Source organism: Gobio gobio, assembly GCF_949357685.1.
Source record: "Gobio gobio genome assembly, chromosome: 6".
Taxonomy (NCBI): domain Eukaryota; kingdom Metazoa; phylum Chordata; class Actinopteri; order Cypriniformes; family Gobionidae; genus Gobio; species Gobio gobio.
Window position 1 is genome coordinate 25022862 of NC_137102.1, and position 20452 is coordinate 25043313.

Sequence of the window (20452 nt, forward strand, 5' to 3'; positions counted from 1 at the left end):
CTCCCTGGTCTATCCCTCTGAGGAAGGACCTCCTGACTCAGAGACGGGGCACCGTCTGGCATATAATATATGGGTAGGGCCAATGATTTAATTCTGAAAGACTGAAAGATCTTTAAAAAGTCTTTGTAAACACCTTTGGCAATAACTCTTTTAAATTAATTATCAAAATATTCCTTGAAGTGGAAAGTCCCAGATGCAAATCCTTCTGTGGTAAAAGCATGGCTCATTGAATATTTTTGTTTGTTTTTTGGGTCTTAAGGATCCCTGATTATTGTTTGTGATTAATGCATTTTTTGCATTTTAAGACAGAAGCAGTTTCTTACTTTCTGTTTCTTGAAGTAACTTTTGATAGACCAGCTCTTTGAAATTCTCTATGCAAACAAACATGGGAAAACACTGATCAAACCAATAAAGTGACAGTAGCCATCCTTCTCCAGTCCAAGTCTGACATCTAACAGTGGCAGATTTTTGTTGAGCGTGGTTGGTATGATTCTCACAGCAATCTTTTGTCGTCTCTGCTTTTCATTTGCCACTTTGGAGAATAACACCAAAGAAACAGATACAAGATGAAAGAAAGACACACTTTGACTTCTGCAACACGACTGCTGTGGTAATAAGGGACAGAAGCTACAAAACACTCCTGGATAATTCTAAGCCAGTTCATTAGGGGTAATATTTGCATTTCTTACTAACAAGCCTCCAAAGAGTTTTAAGAACTACACTCCATAAAAAGAAGAGTTTTTTTAAACCCACATGAAAAGACATTCACTAATGAGAGCATCAGGATGACATATTACCATAAATATATTAGTGTTAGTTTGGAGGATCAGAATAAAGGTTAAGGTTCCAGAAAGGGGTTTTCACAGTGAGGCCATAGAAGAACCATTTTGGATTTTTATGCATTTGGGAAGATCCATGGCTGTTAAAGGTTCCTTGTGGAACCAAGAAAGGACATTTATTTTTAAGAGTGTACAAAATTACAATCATGACAAAATCATGTTCTGTGGACAAAAATGACTATATCCAGCTCCATACACACACACCCACGCACGCACGCACGCACGCACGCACACACACACACACACACACACACACACACACACACACTAAGCTCCTTTTTGCTTTGATTAAGTGGAGATCTTGGCTTAATGTTCAAATCTAGAATCCCACACAAACTGATTTCCCATGTGATCCTGGAGTTGAAAGGGAAAAAGAGGTTGGTCTTCTCAGAGAGCAGTAAATGTGGAATAAGAATGGCCTCTGCAGAATCTATTCTAGGACACTTATCATCTTTTCCTTAACACCTTTTTAAAATAAAAAATAGGTCACAAAAAATTAGGTCATGCCACATGCATAGTATTGGCAGGTTAATGAAAACGTCTGCCATCGCAATCATGTAAATGCACGCTTTCGGTTAATCATCTTCTGCAGACCCATTTCAGTTCAGAATTGGGTTTGAAAAATATTTAGCTTTATAGACTGTAACATCAAAGTACTATATCATCACATATTTAAGCTTATTTTCTGGTCCGTATACAATGACAAAATTGGCCTCATATCAAATAATACCATTTGAAATTGACTATAATAATGTGCCCATTACCTGTCTTTGCCGGTCTCTCTCTTGAATAGCTCATCAAACTGGAGCATTTTCTGCCATGAGATGATGTAGACCTTGAGTTTGGGCAGCACTTGGTTCATAAGCCGCAGGTTGTTATAAACCAGCCCTTTCCCGTCACGTCGCATGTAACTGCTGGGTCCCCAGAAGATGAAGACTGTGTCCTGACTGGAGTTAAGGAGTTCATGGCGGCTACGCAGCACTCTCTGCATGCTTGAATGAGCGATGACCCTCAGGCTCGTGCGGTGACCCACGTCCACCCCATAGCCACGTGCCGTGGGCGCGTCATTCATTCGGATGACGCACTCCGCCTGATCAATCTCTTTTCCACGACCCCCACCGGTTAGATGACCCGAGCTGGTGACCAGCGCACAGCTCCTGCAGTGCATCTTCAGAGGCTGTGGGGAAGAGAGCGAAAAGATTAGCTGTATGCAAGCATAAAATCATAGTCAGTACTTCATATCGAGTCTATAATATATGCAGTGGTCATTTAAATAATGTATATGTTGCTAAGCAAATGTGATCACCAGTGTACCAGTTCATGGCAAACAAGATCCAGCTCAATGCCTTATTGGTGGTTGAGTTTTAAGATGAAGAGATTTAATATTTTTTTCTTTCCTTTTTGTTATATAAAGGTCAAATTAAACCTTTTCCCCATGCAACCCAGACTTTTAATCTGAAGGCAGAACAAAATAGGCAAAAGCATTGTTTTTTCATTCATGCTCAATTTTGATATTTCGGGCTATTTGGCTTTTCATAATGTGTAGTTTCAGATAATTTTGTTAACAAAAACTATTTGTCATTTTGCAAAATGTTTGTCGACAAGCTTTTTTCCCCATGACTAAGACGAGACGATGACAAGACCAGAATAAGGTCATTAAACGATAATACTATAATAACATGCAATATCGTTGACGAAAAAGACAAGACTAAAATGTAGTTCAAAAAAAAAAAAACTTTACCAAAATCTCTCTTTATTTTTGTCAAACAAAAGGCATAAGACCTTACAGACTACTGTACAAGCCTCTACTATGAGCTTTCTTGTTTGCGGTTGCCAGATGTCAAGAGTTTAAATCCAATCAGAGCTTTAGTGCTCTATCATACACCTGGCGCAATGAGACGCCAGGCGCGCACATCCGAAGCACGCGGACAGAAAGCTGGATGTCAGACGATCTAAAGTCAATGGCGCAGTATTTTTTGTGTTATTTAAAGGGCGCGTTAGTAATATGCGCCTATCGGTGGGTGCAAACCGTGCGTACACTCTGCTTGTTACACACACAGGGACGTGCAGCAGCACACAAACATTTTTAAATATTAAAAACAGAAGGATTCCTTTCTAGAGAAGCGTCTTTCCACTCGCAAATTCCGCAATGTAAATAGCGAATCCACCATGGTACAAGCGCAACTGGCTTTTAAAGGGAATGGGAGATGAGACTTTGATTGGTTTATTGCACATTATGCCCCAAAAGGAGGCGTAGGGGGGCGCTATTACGCATCTTCTGAATGAGTACAGAATCTCTTGATCAAAACAAAGACGAAGAAGACGCAAAAAAAACAAGCGAACGTATGTAAGCAGATGTGTATGTAAAATTACTTGATCATCAACATCAAACATCATATAAATCAAAACTACCTAATGTTCCTGAATGAAATGTCGACCCAGAATGAGCTATAGGACTGTGCAAGTATTAGGGGTGTTGATGGACTCGATCTAGTTCATCTGTTTTTGACAAAAACTTGATTTTCTCTAGCCTGACGTCGTCATACTCAATTCTAGTCAGAATATGAGTCTGATACTGCTCCGTTGGGCTGTGATTATGGGGCGTGTTTCAACCGAACCAGGAAAGACCTCAATTGGATAGACCTACAACCAATCAGAGCAACGGAGCAACGCATAACGTTAGTTGTCAAATGTCAACAGAACTCAACTGCACTGTGTTGCCATGTACGCGGGTTGAAGCGACCCCAATTATGTGATATACAGACCCAGGAATGCGATTTTTAGCTGCCAGCCCTGCCAAAATAACACATATTTTACCCACCAAATGCCTTTTTCCCCGGAGAACCCCCCTGGAAAGCTATTGGGCTTGTTTTTGGCTAGTTTTGAGGAACGTTAGCAATTGGGCGGTTTTGTTGTAAAAACTTGGCAACCCTGTCTCCACGCACGCTGGAATAAGTTACGTTAGAAGAAAAAGATGAGTGTAAACGATCTTTGCCGGTGTTGTAAAAAAAGAATTTAAGGATACACAGAGTACTTACCAACACGATCATCATTTCTGAGAGAAATAGTAAAGGTGAATGCATATACAACAAGTTCTCTGTTTAGGATTAGAACAAATTGAACCCAAGCGCTCTTTGGTGAAGTGGATGATTACGTTACTGTTGATCATCTGTCCATCATCGTCTAAAGCCCGCCCTGACAATTTCATTGGTCCGAACAGTTTCTGTTCGGGCATAATTACTTCTCTACGGAGAAAGTCCAGACCGAACTGCCCGAGTAAAAATTTTGTGGGCGGGGCTACGTTCGGCTGGCATCCAGGCTAGATTTTCTCAGCTTTTTGTTAAAAATGTTGCTTTTTTTATGAAACTTACCCATATTTAAGTGTTGATAAAAAAGGAATGTGTTTTTTGGTTGTTGTTTAAAATCAGAGGGTCTTGCTCTTTCGTTTGATATATTGCATGCTTACATATTCATACAACAAAATAATCTATGGGCCATTCAATTTTTGTGAAAATTATCAAAAACCCTGGCGGTGGCTGGCAACTTTTTTTAAAACGCTGGCGGGGAAAGAGTTAAAGATGAAACTACTGCTTTCGCGCAGGTGCAGTGAGGGGAAAATAGGGCAATCAGTTCGTAGCTCTGCTTCAGCTGTGATACCCGCACGAGGGGCGACCAGAATTTCTGACATGATCGAGGTTTGGAAAAAAAAAAAACTTCTGTCCTGTGTGTTCTGTGCTAGATTAACTGAGACTTGTTACAGCACTTGCATACTGTTGCCCTTGACTGTTCTAGTTGCTTATATTGCTCTCATTTGTAAGTCGCTTTGGATAAAAGCGTCTGCTAAATGACTAAATGTAAATGTAAATGTTTGTCGCTTCTCGTTTCCCCCTGTACACTGCGCAAACGCCTCACAACAAATCTCTTAACTACTTTTCTAGAACTTGAAAGTGGTAATTAAATTGCTGTCTATGGGGGGTCAGAGAGCTCTCGGATTTTATCAAAAATATCTTAATTTGTGTTCTGAAGATAAACAAAGGTCTTACGGGTTTGAAATGACATGAGGGTGAGTAATTAATGACAGAATTTAAATTTTTGGGTGAACTAACCCTTTAACCATTATTCAGCATGACGTAAGTGTGACTAAGTTTTCATTGACTAAAACTAGACTAAAATGGCCAAACATTTAGTCGACTAAAACTTGACTAAACAAAAAAATAAAAAAATAAAACATGGTTCACTAAATATAATATAATAATAAAAAATAAAAAAATGTTAATTTGACACAGGACGAATATAAAGACTAAATTAAAAAATAGCTGACAAAATACACAGTTTTCAAATTCAGTTTTTTTTTTTTTACATGGAGATGATAAACTTTGAAACCCTTCTTTAAAAGGTTTGCATTTTCAGGCCCCTAAAACGCTGTTATCATGTCAAAGGACCGGCCAAAAAAGTTTAACGTTTTCAGTTTTTACTTGAAAGCAGTGTTGTGTTTTTGGCACTCTATAATTTTTATATAAATGTTAATTTCATGTATAACATGTATGAATTAAAGTGTTAAATTATGCAAAAATATGAAAACATCATTTAATTGTGTGCATTGAGGATATCTAAAATACTAGCTATGAAAATTAGCCATAGCAAGATAAAGATAAAAAATTGCGTTTTTATCAAATAATGTTAAAGGGATAGTTTATCCATTAGTGAAAGTTTGGAACAACATGAGGGTGTGTAATAGCCTAGAAATCTAGACGCACCCAAATCTAATTTGCAGCCAGGGTAGTCTAGAAACTCTTCGTTGGCTTGTGAGCTGGAAAAACCAAACTCTGGTCAGGCCAATCACATCGTGTATAGAGTCGGTGGGCGGGCTTAACATAATGACGACAGAGTTGCCGCGGTTCCGCGTGCTACTTGTAAACAAAAAAGATGGCGAACAGCTGTCTTTCGAATTTGCTTTGGCCGCGACTCTGGAATACTAACTAGAGTTAAGCTTTTCTTTGAGAAAAGAACAAAGAACAGCACTGAAGTCATTCTTAACAAAGGAAGATGTGTTCAGAGTTTTGCTGACCAGATACGGCAAAAGTTTAATCTCCGCTTCACCTTCTTCGTTGCTCTGGTTGGTTGTGGCGCTATCCTATTGCGTGCAGAGGGAATTTGAAAGACAACTGTTTATCCCGCCCCTCGGATTGAGCCCTGCCAATGGTGAGTTCCCAGACCCAACATCTTTATGTGGGTCTGGCTTGTCAGGCTAGGTAAGTAAATGATAATGACATAAGTTTTATTTCTGGGTTAACTATCCATTTAATATACATCATTGACATGTGGTGGAAATTATATGTGTTGGTTTAGAATTTTTTTTTTTTATATATATATATTTTGCTGATAGTAGACAAATTACAGTAACTCCCTCATTCTTCCCTCGCACTTTGTAACAAATATTTGCTGACCTTATAACATGATATTTCATGACTCTTGCCACTAGATGCCATATACACTATATTGCAAAAAGTTTTGGGATGCCTGCCTTTGCACATGAACTTTAATGACATCCCATTCTTAATCCATAGGGTTTAATATGGAGTTGGCCCACCCTTTGCAGCTATAACAGCTTCAAAGGTGTTCTATCGGGTTGAGGTCAGTACTTTGTGCAGGCCAGTCAAGTTCCTCCACACCAAACTCGCTCATCCATGTCTTTATGGACCTTGCTTTGTGCACTGGTGCACAGTCATGTTGGAACAGGAAGAGGCCCCACAAAGTTGGGAGCATGAAATTGTCCAAAATGTCTTGGTATGCTGAAACATTAAGCTTTCCTTTCACTGGAACTAAGGGGCCAAGTCCAACCCCTGAAAAACAATCCCACACCATAATCCCCCCTCCACCAAACTTTACACTTGGCACAATGCAGTCAGGCAAGTACCGTTCTCCTGGCAATCACCAAACCCAGACTCGTATATCAGATTGCCAGACAGAGAAGCGTGATTTGTCACTCCAGAGAACACGTCTCCATTGCTGTAGATTCCAGTGGTGGTGTGCTTTACATTGTGCTGCATTGCACTTGGTGATGTAAGGCTTGGATGCAGCTGCTCGGCCATGGAAACCCATTCCATGAAGCTCTCTACGCACTGTTCTTGAGCTAATCTGAACGCCACACAAAGTTTGGAGGTCTGCAGCTATTGACTGCAGAAAGTTGCCGACTTCTGCGTACTGTGCGCCTCAGCATGTGCTGACCCCGCTGTGATTTTACGTGGCCTACCACTTCGTGGCTGAGTTGCTGTTGTTCCAAATTGCTTTCACTTTGTTATAATACCACTAACAGCTGACCGTAGAATATATGGCAATATAGTGTAGCTCTACACTCACCTAAAGGATTATTAGGAACACCTGTTCAAATTCTCATTAATGCAATTATCTAATCAACCAATCACATGGCAGTTGCTTCAATGCATTTAGGAGTGTGGTCCTGGTCAAGACAATCTCCTGAACTCCAAACTGAATGTCAGAATGGGAAAGAAAGGTGATTTAAGCAATTTTGAGCGTGGCATGGTTGTTGGTGACAGACGGGCCGGTCTGAGTATTTCACAATCTGGTCAGTTACTGGGATTTTCACGCACAACCATTTCTAGGGTTTACAAAGAATGGTGTGAAAAGGGAAAAACATCCAGAATGCGGCAGCCCTGTGGGCGAAAATGCCTTGTTGGTGCTAGAGGTCAGAGGAGAATGGGCAGACTGATTCAAGCTGATAGAAGAGCAACTTTGACTGAAATAACCACTCGTTACAACCGAGGTATGCAGCAAAGCATTTGTGAAGCCACAACATGCACAACCTTGAGGCAGATGGGCTACAACAGCAGAAGACCCCACCGGGCACCAATCATCTCCACTACAAATATGAAAAAGAGGCTACAATTTGCACAAGCTCACCAAAATTGGACAGTTGAAGACTGGAAAAATGTTGCCTGGCCTGATGAGTCTCGATTTCTGTTGAGACATTCAGATGGTAGAGTCAGAATTTGGCGTAAACAGAATGAGAACATGGATCCATCATGCCTTGTTACCACTGTGCAGGCTGCTGGTGGTGGTGTAATGGTGTGGGGGATGTTTTCTTGGCACACTTGAGGCCCCTTAGTGCCAATTGGGCATCGTTTAAATGCCACGGCCTACCTGAGCATTGTTTCTGACCATGTCCATCCCTTTATGACCACCATGTCACAAAGCTCGAATCATTTTAAATTGGTTTCTTGAACATGACAATGAGTTCACTGTACTAAAATGGCCCCCACAGTCACCAGATCTCAACCCAATAGAGCATCTTTGGGATGTGGTGGAACGGGCGCTTCGTGCCCTGGATGTGCATCCCAAAAATCTCCATCAACTGCAAGATGCTATCCTATCAATATGGGCCAACATTTCTAAAGAATGCTTTCAGCACCTTGTTGAATCAATGCCATGTAGAATTAAGGCAGTTCTGAAGGCGAAAGGGGGTCAAACACAGTATTAGTATGGTGTTCCTAATAATCCTTTAGGTGAGTGTATATGGAGCAAATTAGCTGTTCTGCTGGGTCCTAAAGTCAGGTTCAGTATAGATTCAGATACACGTGTAGACATTATAAAATCATTTTTTGGTAAAGTTTTAGCATTTTGTGCAGTTGGAATTTTGTGCACTTTTAGGTTTTTCTATGTGTACTGAAGCATTCCTTGTGTTCTATTCATTCCTATGGGAGTCAAATTGACCCGTGAGGGAAGGATTTGTTACTTTTTGAGTTTGAGAAAATGAGTTTCTGATCAAAATGACACGAGGGAAGGATGAGGGCTAAGAATGTATTAAGAGTGTATAAACTGTGTTTTCAGAGAATTTTTTTTAGAGAGTAGGTAATTCCCACAAGGCTCAAAAGTGTGAAGAACCGTATGACTGAACAACAGTTTAGTGTTGTCTCTAGACCTTGTTTTGGTACTCTCAGTTATGGGTCAGGTAGAATGCACCTAGAATCAAAGGAGGCTCTTCAAATTAAAAGATCTATTAAAAGGAAAATGTCCCAATTTCAAAGATATTTTTGACATATTGCACTGCAATTTTTCTTAAGGATGTATTTATTCACAACATGTTGCTGGTCAGAAATAATTGGAGCAGTTGGAAATTCAGGCCTCCAGACCTTGAATAGTTCTAAAATCCGTCCAGCTTCTCCTGCACATCTCCACATTCATACCACATACTATTCCACTGCGTGTCTTTCCATTCTCTACAGCTTTCCATGAATTATTCCAAGCCGACATAAAAGCACCATTGGTATTCTTATAGTGATAAGGGCACAGTCCCTCCAGCCCCATCCTTGGGGGATAAAGTGTTTCAGGAATAAAGGCCCATCTCCGCTTCTCAAATAAGTGTCGCATTTACGGTGAATTTCCTCTTCCCCATCCTCTGTCACGCTCTTTAAATCAATAATATGCAAAGAGCGCAGCCAGCAATGTGTAATTTGTCCTGGATGAAGGCATCTGCTGTGAGAGAAATAATAATAACAAATTGTGCCATGTATTCTGCAGGCAATGCTGCAGCATTTGCATGTGTCTCGCCTTGGCGTCCGTTGCTCTCTAGGTAATGAAACCGAGCCGCAGGTCAAAGAAGACACATGTGCTGCTCCACTGACATAATGTTTAATGAGGCCAGGAGCAGCTGAAATCCTTGTGGGCCGCATGAAATTCCGGTGTCGCCCAAAACCCTTCATTTAACTGCTGAAAAACGTCCTATAGCCGATACTTGCACAGGAGACTTTAAGATCTGTTCCACACAGTGGTGGCATTAGTGAGGGTTAAACGAACACAATAGCAGTTACTCAGAGTTATTGTCTAACAAATCTTAACATGTGGGCATTTAAATCTGCCAAGAGATAACAAAAAAAATCGATTTGTGGGCAGATCCAACTCAAATCCCTCTGTAGTCTAAACAACACAAAAACATGAAATTGGATAAACCTGATCCAAACCACATTTATACATGGTTTGCAATCTGTTTGCAATATATATATATTTTTTACAATATGTCTCATGCTACCTCAGGATACAAGTTAAAATGCATCATGTTCACTATATTTTTTCCTCCCATTCACACTGAAATAGCATTTTTGTCCTGCGAAAACTCTCCCAAGTTTCATTTGAAAATGCTGTTTTGTACAAGTTTGCACTAACATCTTATCAAATATACTACAGAATATGCATATTTGGCGTGCTGTTTGAGGGGAGGGTTCCGAGCTTGGAATTTGGCCTGAACCCAGAGTACTCCTCCCTCCATGGGGTGGAGGGATGTTGGAAAACTGTTGTGGAACAGAGGTAAGTCGGCTATATATATATATATATATATATATATATATATATAAATATATATATATATATATATATAAAGTATATATTAGAGCTGCATGATTAATCATTTAAAGATTGTGACCTTGATTCAAACACCCATGCGATATTATTCCTAAATGTTAATGAATTCCTACCCATGTTAATGAATGACGGGTGTCCACTGTTGCGAAGCAAGCGGAGCAGAGCGAGCGGTTTCAGTTAATTCCTATGGAATTTGAGCTTCAAGCTCACGCGTGAGCAAAAAGGCTGATGCATACTTCTGTGTCGAACCAAGGCAGTAGCTATGTCGTAGGCTGTGAGTAGCATACGTAGCCTATGGCGTAGCCTGATGTGCACCTCTCTAAAAATCAAACAATGTGTCAATTCTACGCGGACCGCAAGCACTGTGATTGGTCTGTTAGGTAGTTATCAAAATAAGAGTAAATAATCTTTTGAAAGTATTTTGACTTGTATGTATTGTATGGCTTATCGTTACGCCCGGAGGTGACGACAAGTGAATGTTTGTCACTGAATCTAACCCTTAAATGCGTGAATGTTTTGCCAATCATTATTACATATTCGGGTCTTTAGTGACCCAGATTTATATCTAACATGGGCGGATCTCTACCTGTCCCAACAATATAAAACTCACCTGATATTAGTTACAATTATAAAAAAAGCACATTTTGGGGAGTTTAGTGCCAATTGGGCATCGTTTAAATGCCACGGCCTACTTGAGCATTGTTTCTGACCATGTCCATCCCTTTATGACCACCATGTACCCGTCCTCTGATGGCTACTTCCAGCAGGATAATGCACCATGTCACAAAGCTTGAATCATTTCAAATTGGTTTCTTGAACATGACAATGAGTTCACTGTACTAAAATGGCCCCCACAGTCACCAGATCTCAACCCAATAGAGCATCTTTGGGATGTGGTGGAACGGGCGCTTCGTGCCCTGGATGTGCATCCCACAAATCTCCATCAACTGCAAGATGCTATCCTATCAATATGGGCCAACATTTCTAAAGAATGCTTTCAGCACCTTGTTGAATCAATGCCACGTAGAATTAAGGCAGTTCTGAAGGCAAAAGGGGTCAAACACAGTATTAGTATGGTGTTCCTGGTAAATGGTAAATGGTATGGTAAATATCATATTACATTTCTGCAAAGATGACAGAACATTTACTCCCAATTGCTGTCCTGTGGTAAAACATGAGGCGTTTTAGACCATGCATGGAATGGCAATTGATTGAGAACTGGAGGCACAAGTAAGTGGTGGGATATTTTGCTAATACTGTAAAATGATAGTGCCAGAAGAATAGCAAGAAAAATCATGTCTGGTCTCTCTGTACAATCTCTGTGAGCTTTTATTATGTCTTACACGTGGACAAGAAAGTGCTTGAAACCCCAAGTGTGTACAGAAAATGCTTTGAAATGAAAATACTGTTTTCAAATGTATCTGCATTAATGTAGATGTAGCCTCAGTCTAAACAGTCTCAGATTTTCAGATCATTTGGGATGTCATATGGAGCTAGTCCAAACTTCATTTATATGACTTGTACCACCACAAGTGTGACTGAGTCAGCAGTTTTAAACAGAGTATACAGATGAATGCATAATATGTGTCTGTCATCCATATTGAATCATGCGGGTCATGATTTTCCATCTTCTCTTTCCACAATGACAGCTATTCGCAGTTTTATAAGAACGTTTCTTGGCATGCTGCTGACACTTACATCATTACTGTAGTAACCGTTGTAAATACACCATATATTGATTACAATGTCTGAACTAACGGATCAGATTTCATCAAGTGCCGAGAGTCAATCGTAAAGATCGATTTGAAAACCAAATTGGATTTTTGTGCAGTGTGAACAAAATACCTTAGTGTCCTGAGTGTTTTTTACTTCACACTGTGAATTACATATGGCAGAGAGAGCAAGACTCTGTCCATCAAGCTTGAGGAAATGTCACTGGAAAATGGCACTTTCAGATTGACAGCCATCTGAGAAGCAGATGACAAGAGTAATCTTACAAAATGGCACATGAATGCTACCCTGGCATGACGACTTGAGAATTGGAGCATTTTGTGTAATTCTGTGAAAGGTCAGCTAAGAGTGTTAGAGTGCTATACTGTGAAGGTTCGAAATAAAAATGTGCATGAAATTCGTTATTTGTTTTATTATTAGCATTAGTTATTTGCAGCATTAATAAAAAATAAAAATAAAATATTGTGTCAAATGCAGCTGCAATCTACAAAAATGTCCCTTTTTTTGCAATGTCACTGCATCTCTAGACGTGCTGGGGGCAAAATGTGCTCCTGATAAAAAGTTCCTGCTGCCCTACTATACATTTCACTGTTATTAAAGCACATGGCAGTCAGATTTTGCCTTTTTTGATATATGGATTATGTAATTATCCAATTATTTAAGAGCGTTGTGCTTGGGATCCAATGGATTTTCTGCAGTGTCCATGAATATAACCTTGATCATGCATCACTAACGTACAGTACGGTATTCATTTTGTGATTTGTTAAAGATAACATTTAAATGTTATACATTTATTCAACAAAAGCTCAGTGGAAACATTTGGCATAGCTTCTTGCACCTTAAGTGACACTAAAAGTCATATGTCCATTTTTTTTAAATGAACATTTGAATGTTAGTTTCATTAAAAGCAACATTTTGAGCAAAAAGCTGAGAAATTTGCGTTTTTGTCAAAGATCCAGATCGGTTTCAGAACGATGATCAAAACACAGATGGAGTAGATCAAGTTCATCAACACTCCCAAAGCTTCACAGCCCTCCTGGGTCGACATTTCATTCAGTAACATTAATGATTTATTTGCAGTTTAATGTTGATGATCGCGTTATGCATCTGCTTACATATGTTATCACTTGTTTCTGAATCTTCTTCGCCTGTGTTTTTATCAGGAGATTCAGTAATCTTTCAGAAGATGCGTAATAGTGCCCCCTACAACTGAATGTTTCCCAAAACATGGAAAGCCAAAAAATTCTGTCAATGACAGGGAAGCATTGTCTAATAAATTACGGAAAATTACGCCAATGGATAAAAGTGTTTTGCTGTCATAGAATTATTGTGCAAGGAACTGCACAGTAAATAAGTCTTTATGAATGAATCATCTTGATAGGTCAGAGCACTGCAAAGAAAACAACAATGGAGCCCTGATTTTGCATTGAGAATGAGAGAATTGCATACCTGAATGCAAGTTTGATAACTAGAGCATAATAAGAAAATAAACATATTAAGTAAGTAAGTTGGGTCAATTTTGATGTCATGTTTATTTTAACACCCCAACAATAGATCTAATACAATCTGCCCAAGGCTTCTGTTTGGCAAGCTTCCTTTGTTCAGACAGCTTTCTGAATTGAGTTTCCATGATGTTTAGTCGGCGCTTCAAGGAACTCACGGAAGAGAATTAAGAATGAAGGCAAAAAGACACAGGGAGGGAGGGAGAGAGTAATTAGTCTCAGTGTACATGCTGCAGGCAATTCTCAAATTAAAAAACAGATATCTCCTTCAAATCAGGGCAGAGAGAGGAAATAAAACAGCATTTGCATTGTGGGAGGAAGTGGCTCTGGGGCATCATCGATCAAAGGCCCTGCCGAGAGCGCTGACTCTCTGCAAATCGCTCTGCTGACCCGAACGGCCCACGGTGAGCATGATATACGGAGCTAACAAAGGAGACGCGATGGGGCGCACCAGGCATAACGAAACAAGCGGCAATTAGCCAAATCCCATCGGCGTCCCATCATCACCCTGCTGATGGTCCAAGCTGCATGTTCCTGCATGCTCTTAATTAGACAAAAGCTTTTATTTTTTGCCACGTATCCACTAAAAAAAGAATTTTATCCCAATTATTTGGAGCTTCCAATAACAGCACAGAGGCCAGATGATGGGAAAGGGATGAGGACAGAGGAGTTTTATTATGTTTCAAACAGAAGCAAATAGCTGTAGATGAGGGTACACGTCTCTTTCACGAAAATGAAATGTACCGAAGCGTCTAGTGATGTTCTTGTCTGTGATGGTTCGATGGAAGTTTTAAGGAAACAAGTAAAGTCATCACCCCACAGACTCATAATAGAACAGCACAAAACATTAATCTCAAAATGACTGTTGTGGCTGCGAGACTTTCTGACAAAGTTGTTTTGTTTCAGAAAAAATTAATATTAGTATTTTTACTGAATGCTGTTATTGTCAGAGGGCATTATTCTTAAATCTCTACTGGTGTGTGTTTTTGCCAACCCCGACTCATTGGTAAAACATGTCTGCGGTGACATTTCTGTAAAATTATATTATGTGGCTACTTGCACATTTCGCGGCACTTTCAAAGTGAAATATCCAGTGAGTGGTGCTAAAAGCATTTTATCAGAAAAACAGATTGACATGAATCTGGCAATATTTGTTATATTGGTTGGTGTACACTGTAAACCATAACGCTCAAAATAATAAATTGGTTGAGTAGAGCCAACTCAAATTACAGATCAATCAAATTAATTATTCAAATAAACTTGTATGGGCCATATCATACACCAGCGCAATGTGACCACAGGCGCGATGTAAGTGTTTTTTGCTAGTTTCAACCCGACGCAGTTATCATTTTCACGTCCAGCGCCATGTTGTTTAAATCGCAAATGCACTTGCGCCCATCTGTTTACCCATGGGCATGATGGTCTGAAAATTAGGTGTGTTCAGGCAATAGTGCAATAGGCAATATTTTTTGTGTTATTTAAAGGGCGTGTTAGTAATACGCACCTTTAGGCAGGTGCACAACGCGCGTACACTCTGCTTGTTACACACACAGGGCAGCAGGAGCACACAAACAACTGTTTTTTCCATTGTTAAATAAGCAAAAGTGGATTCGGACACGCCCTAAGCTATGCGCTTCAGACCATGCGCTCAGATCATTAAAATAGGGCCCTATGAGTATTTCGAACACTCTTTTTCTTTTGAATTCACAAAACTGACACATTTTAAGTAATCTGATTTGTTTCATTGTTTTGAGTTTTATGAACTTGTTTCTTTTAATTTAGACAAACTTAAATTATTACATGTATGAATTAGCTTACTCAAATATTTCAAGTTAAGAGCAATTCAAATGTACGAGTACAAAATAAAAATCTGCAAGTTCTAATAACTTAAACTTTAAATTTCTTAACTTAAAAAATCTGATGAAATTTTTTGAGTTTTGCCAACTTATTCGGGTTTACAGTGTATGTATCATAGTTGTATGGAAATCAAATGTCCTGCGAGTGGAGCTAAAAGGTTAATGCTCTTTAATTGTTTTTGAAAGTAATGTATCACCTACGCTAAACTGTTTTAGCTTGATTCTACAAGTCTTTGAGGTCTTTTATCGAGTTGTTACCAGTGTTGTGTGTAACACGTTACAAAGAGTAACTAAACAAGAGTTGGACAAACTTGTCGCTTTGGTCATCGTCAAAGAAATGTTGCCCATCAATACTGTTGAATCTCCCAGTTTCAGAAAGATACTTGGCAACTTCTACCTTCTAACAGGAGACAGGCGCCCATGGTCAGATCGTAAAACTTTCACGGGCTATCTGGATGAATGTTATCTAAAAATGGAGAGTGAATTAAAGAAAGCTTTCGAGAATTTGCAGTATGTGTCAACCACTGCGGATCTATGGAGTAGCCATAACAGAAGCTTTTTGGGAATCACTGTGCACTGGATCAATCCACGCAACTTTAATCGTGAGAAAGCTGCTATCGCATGCAAAAGAATAAAGGGCAGGCATACATATGATGTTATATACAGGTAAGCCAATTCTTAACTCTTTCCCTGACAAAAATTGAATTTTCCGTTATTTGTGAAAAAACGCTTCCTAATTTGCCAAACACGTAATTTTCTGTTATTTGTGAGAAAACGCTTCCCTGCCAAACAGCATTTTCCGTGTTTCCGTGTTTTCACTGTTATTCGCTATACCTTCTGAAAGAGTGAAGGTGACAGGCGAAGGAGACACAGAAAGGAGCGACTGCATATGTAATCATATTCATATGTAAAATAACGCGATCATCAACATTAAACAGCATATAAATCAAAACTGCCTATGTTACTGAATGAAATGTGGACCTAGAACGAGCTATAGGACTGTGCAACATTAGGGGTGTTGATGGACTCGATCTACTCCATCTATGTTCAGATCATTTTTCTGAATCAGATCAGGATTAAATCTTTAACAAAAATGTGATTTTCTCAGCTTTTTGCTCAAAACGTTCATTGTTTTATGAAACTTACCCATATTCAAGTGTTGATAAAAAAAAGAATGCAAGAAGCTATGATAAAACTTAAAACTTTTTTTTTTTAAAGGGGGTCTGTGCTTTCTTTTGATAAATTGCATGTTCAGATATTCATACAACAAAATATTCTGGGCGCCATGACATTTTTGTGAAAATTATCAAAAATGCTGGGGGTAGCTGGTAACTTAAAAAAAAAAACGCTGGCAGGGACACTGCCACACCATCCAGTGCACCGGTGGAAAGGCTGTTCAGCCTGGGAGGTCTTGTGCTTACCCTCAGAAGAAACAGACTTTCAGATAAATGTTTTGAAAGACTGCTCCTGATGAGGTATAATTACCCATTTGGTGCTGATGTGGAATAGGTTGCCTGCCACCCATGCTATAGACATAGCTCAAGCCTATGCCTAATATACTCTTTTCTATCTGCCATCATACTGTGAAGAAGGGCCAGTATATTCAGTTATCTTAGCCTTTTTAATTCTGAGGCTAGTCATGCTTTAACACTAGAAGTCCCAGGGAGCAGCCATTTGGCTTTTCTACCTATAAAACCCGCAGGACAGCCGATGGGCTGGAAGGCTTAAGGCTAATATCCTTAAGTTGTGCTTGATTTTATTTTGGCTAAAATGTCTTTGCCACTAAGCTGTATTATGCACAAGCCATTGTCATCAAGCCATTTTTAAGTTATTATTTTTTCTGCTGGATTTGGATGAGGCATGTTTTATTTTGAGACATATGACCAATTTTGAGGTTACCATGTTGTTCCTAAGGAGCCTATTGATACTATTTCTAATAATAAAGAGCACAAAATAAATACCTGTTATGTCTTCCATAGTAGAACTTTATTTAGGCCTACACATTTAGGAACAGATATTGGGTTCTGCCCAAAGTCAAGCAACATAAAAGTAACAAGTAACGTAAAAAAAAGATACTTTCCATAGGGGGTAACAAATTAAAGTAACAGATAATTTTTTTAAAGAAGTAAAGATTAACGAGCAAACACTACTTTTTAAAAGTAACTTCCACAACACTGGTTGTTATATTTTCTACACAGGACTCGTACCTGAGTGCTCTGCATCTCAAGTGCAATGTAGCAGGTGAGCTACCTAGCAAGTTTAGAAAAGCCAAACATATGGAGCTGGTTATGTGACGCAAATGTTAAAATGTAAAAGTTAACAAATCATTTACTGGTAAAAGTGTTTTTGAGGTTATAACACAGTATTGTGGAACCGCACAAATATAAGTCTTTTATTTTGTAATCGATTATCTGCCCCTGAAATCATAAATTGTTTGAAAAGGAATACAAGTTGATGGTGTTTTACTGCCACTAGTGTAAATTTCAACTGGACACTGCAGTGAATTGTATGAACCGTTTTGGAGTTTTGCAAAAGTGTAGGTAGAGGACCAGCTTTCCATTAAGCCTAGATTTTGTTTTCTTGCAGGTTATGAGAAGACCCACATAGAATCTGTACTCAGGCAAAACATTTAGCAAATATTGCAGACGTGGAAAATGGAGAAGTGTCTGAAATTTATAAAATACTATCCCCTACTCCGGTCATTTATTAAATATTTAAGCTAATCTTATTGTCCTTTCAGCTGCCAATAAGAGACTAATACTCTCAGTATATTTTTTAACCAGATTTAAATCCATTCCCAGGGAAGATGCAAGGCAACAATTCTGTCTGCGTCTATTATAATAATGTTCACTTGGATCATTATCCGCTGTAAGTTTCAAATATTTCTTAAATATAATTTTTTTAATATAATGTTGTGTGCTCACATTATATTTGTGTATATCAAAGTAAACTTGCAGATCCCAGCAAAAGAAATGATGAATTAGTTCATTGAGTTAGCAGTCTATATTGAATGTGATTAAACTGACTATGCACTGCAAAATAATGGCAAGAAAACACAACTTTCTATTGAGTTTTTCTCATACAGTGTCACAGACTCTCTAACAGATTACTGTGTTCTTTTAAAACCCTCTGTGGTACGCCGTTGCCATATGGCAACAATTAATTTCTACTCATTTCCTTGTTATTCTGAAAAAACTATAAATTGCAGTATGGGAATTAAAAGGGCAGGCCTTAAGGTAGCCAAAAACGTCCGGTTACGTATGTAACCCTCGTTCCCTGAGGAGGGAACGGAGACGTACGTTAGTGACTAACGAATGGGGGTTTCGCTTAGAAGCCAATCATCTTCATCGTATTCAACAGCGCCCAATGGCAGTGCCAATGCCATGGGCATGCGGAATTTGCATGCGTAACTCCGCCCCACCTCGTGGGTATATAAGGAAGTACGCTGCGAACATCGCATTATGTTACTGCTGCAGGAGCCAAGACTGAACTCCTCGCGTTCCAGGCAGCACAGCTGACGTGGCTAAGGAAACATACGTCTCCGTTCCCTCCTCAGGGAACGAGGGTTACATACGTAACCGGACGTTCCCTTTCGTTCAGTCACTACGACGTACGTTAGTGACTAACGAATGGGGGAACCTGTAAAACAGCGCCACTCAGCTGTCATCCAGTGCCCTGCGTAAGTGTGAGATCCCGCCACTTAAGGCCCTAGGACTCCCACTTATCACAGGATTACCAAGGTACACTGGGAAGCATATCCCAGTGAGGGAATGCCAAGGTGCCTACCGTAGGGAGGACTTAGAGAATACACATATGACCCGCTGAGGGTTGCATATGGAAGATCTCTAGGGTACCAGCCGAAGGTGGATTTTTAACCCTAGGGGTGGCAGGGACTTGCCAAGGGAAAGACACCTGCTCACTGAGGAGGCTTACGGTGGGAATACTCGTGTGGGGGTCGCCAGAGGGGAACCATGCACACGGAGCACCTGGCCGGACATGAGGGTCTGGGCTCGAAAGGGCAGACTGAACTGATGTCGGCGTCGACAGTGCTGGAGGAGCTCAGGGCTCTCGGGGAGCTCACCTGAGGAAAATATCGCACGTATCCAGTCATGGGAGTGGAATGGCGAGCAAGCGAAGACACCTGAGCGTGGTCCATTACCGGCCCCTCGGGGGGGCGAGTACAAAGTCGGACACTGGCTCCACTCGGAGATTGTAGAATCTGGCGAATGTGTTGGGTGTCGCCCAGCCTGCAGCTCTGCAGATGTCTGTTAGCGAGGCGCCATGCGCTAGAGCCCAAGAGGAGGCCACACTCCGGGTGGAGTGTGCCCTCACACCAAGGGGACATGGTCGACCTTGCTGCTGGTAAGCCAAAACAATGGTGTCCACCACCCAGTGAGACAACCTCTGCTTTGAGAGAGCACTTCCCTTCCGCTCTCCACCATAACAGACAAAGAGCTGGTCTGAGGTCCTGAAACACTGCGTCATGTCTACGTAGGCGCGGAGAGCGCGTACTGGACAGAGCAATGCCAAGGCTGGGTCTGCCTCCTCCAAAGGCAGCGCTTGCAGGTTCACCACCTGATCTCGGAACGGAGTGGTAGGAACCTTGGGCACATATCCGGGCCGGGGTCTCAGGATCACGTGAGAGTTAGCCGGCCCGAACTCAAGGCACGCTTCGTCAACCGAAAATGCTTGCAGGTCCCCGACCCTCTTAAGCGAGGCCAATGCGGTCAGCAGAGCCGTCTTCATAGACAAGAACTTAATCTCGGCCGACCGCAAAGGCTCAAAGGGAGGCCTCTGCAGAGCACTTAAGACTACTGAGAGGTCCCAAGAGGGAACGAGAGGAGAGCGAGGAGGATTCAGTCTCCTCGCTCCCCTCAGGAACCTGATGACCAGGTCGTGCTGACTTACCTTTTTGTCTCCCAGGAGATCGTGGTAGGCAGATATTGCGGCCACGTACACTTTCAGGGTGGAGGGAGACAGCCTTCGCTCCACCCCCTCCTGGAGAAACGATAGCACGGACCCGATCGGGCATTTCCAGGGGTCTTCTTGGCGGGAAGAGCACCATGTGACGAAGAGGTTCCACTTCAACGCGTAGAGACGTCGTGTAGACTCAGCTCTAGCGGAAGTGATGGTAGCGACCACCGCAGGT

General features: G+C 40.6%; 1 protein-coding gene across 1 annotated transcript in view; it reads right to left on the bottom strand.

The window, feature by feature from the left end:
- Window positions 1-20452, bottom strand: part of st6galnac5a (ST6 (alpha-N-acetyl-neuraminyl-2,3-beta-galactosyl-1,3)-N-acetylgalactosaminide alpha-2,6-sialyltransferase 5a) — a 78348-nt gene that overhangs the window by 18819 nt on the left and 39077 nt on the right. Inside the window, exon 3 of the mRNA XM_079818469.1 lies at window positions 1604-2016. Coding sequence (XP_079674595.1) covers window positions 1604-2016 — 413 coding nt within the window. The remainder of the gene's footprint in view (window positions 1-1603; window positions 2017-20452) is intronic.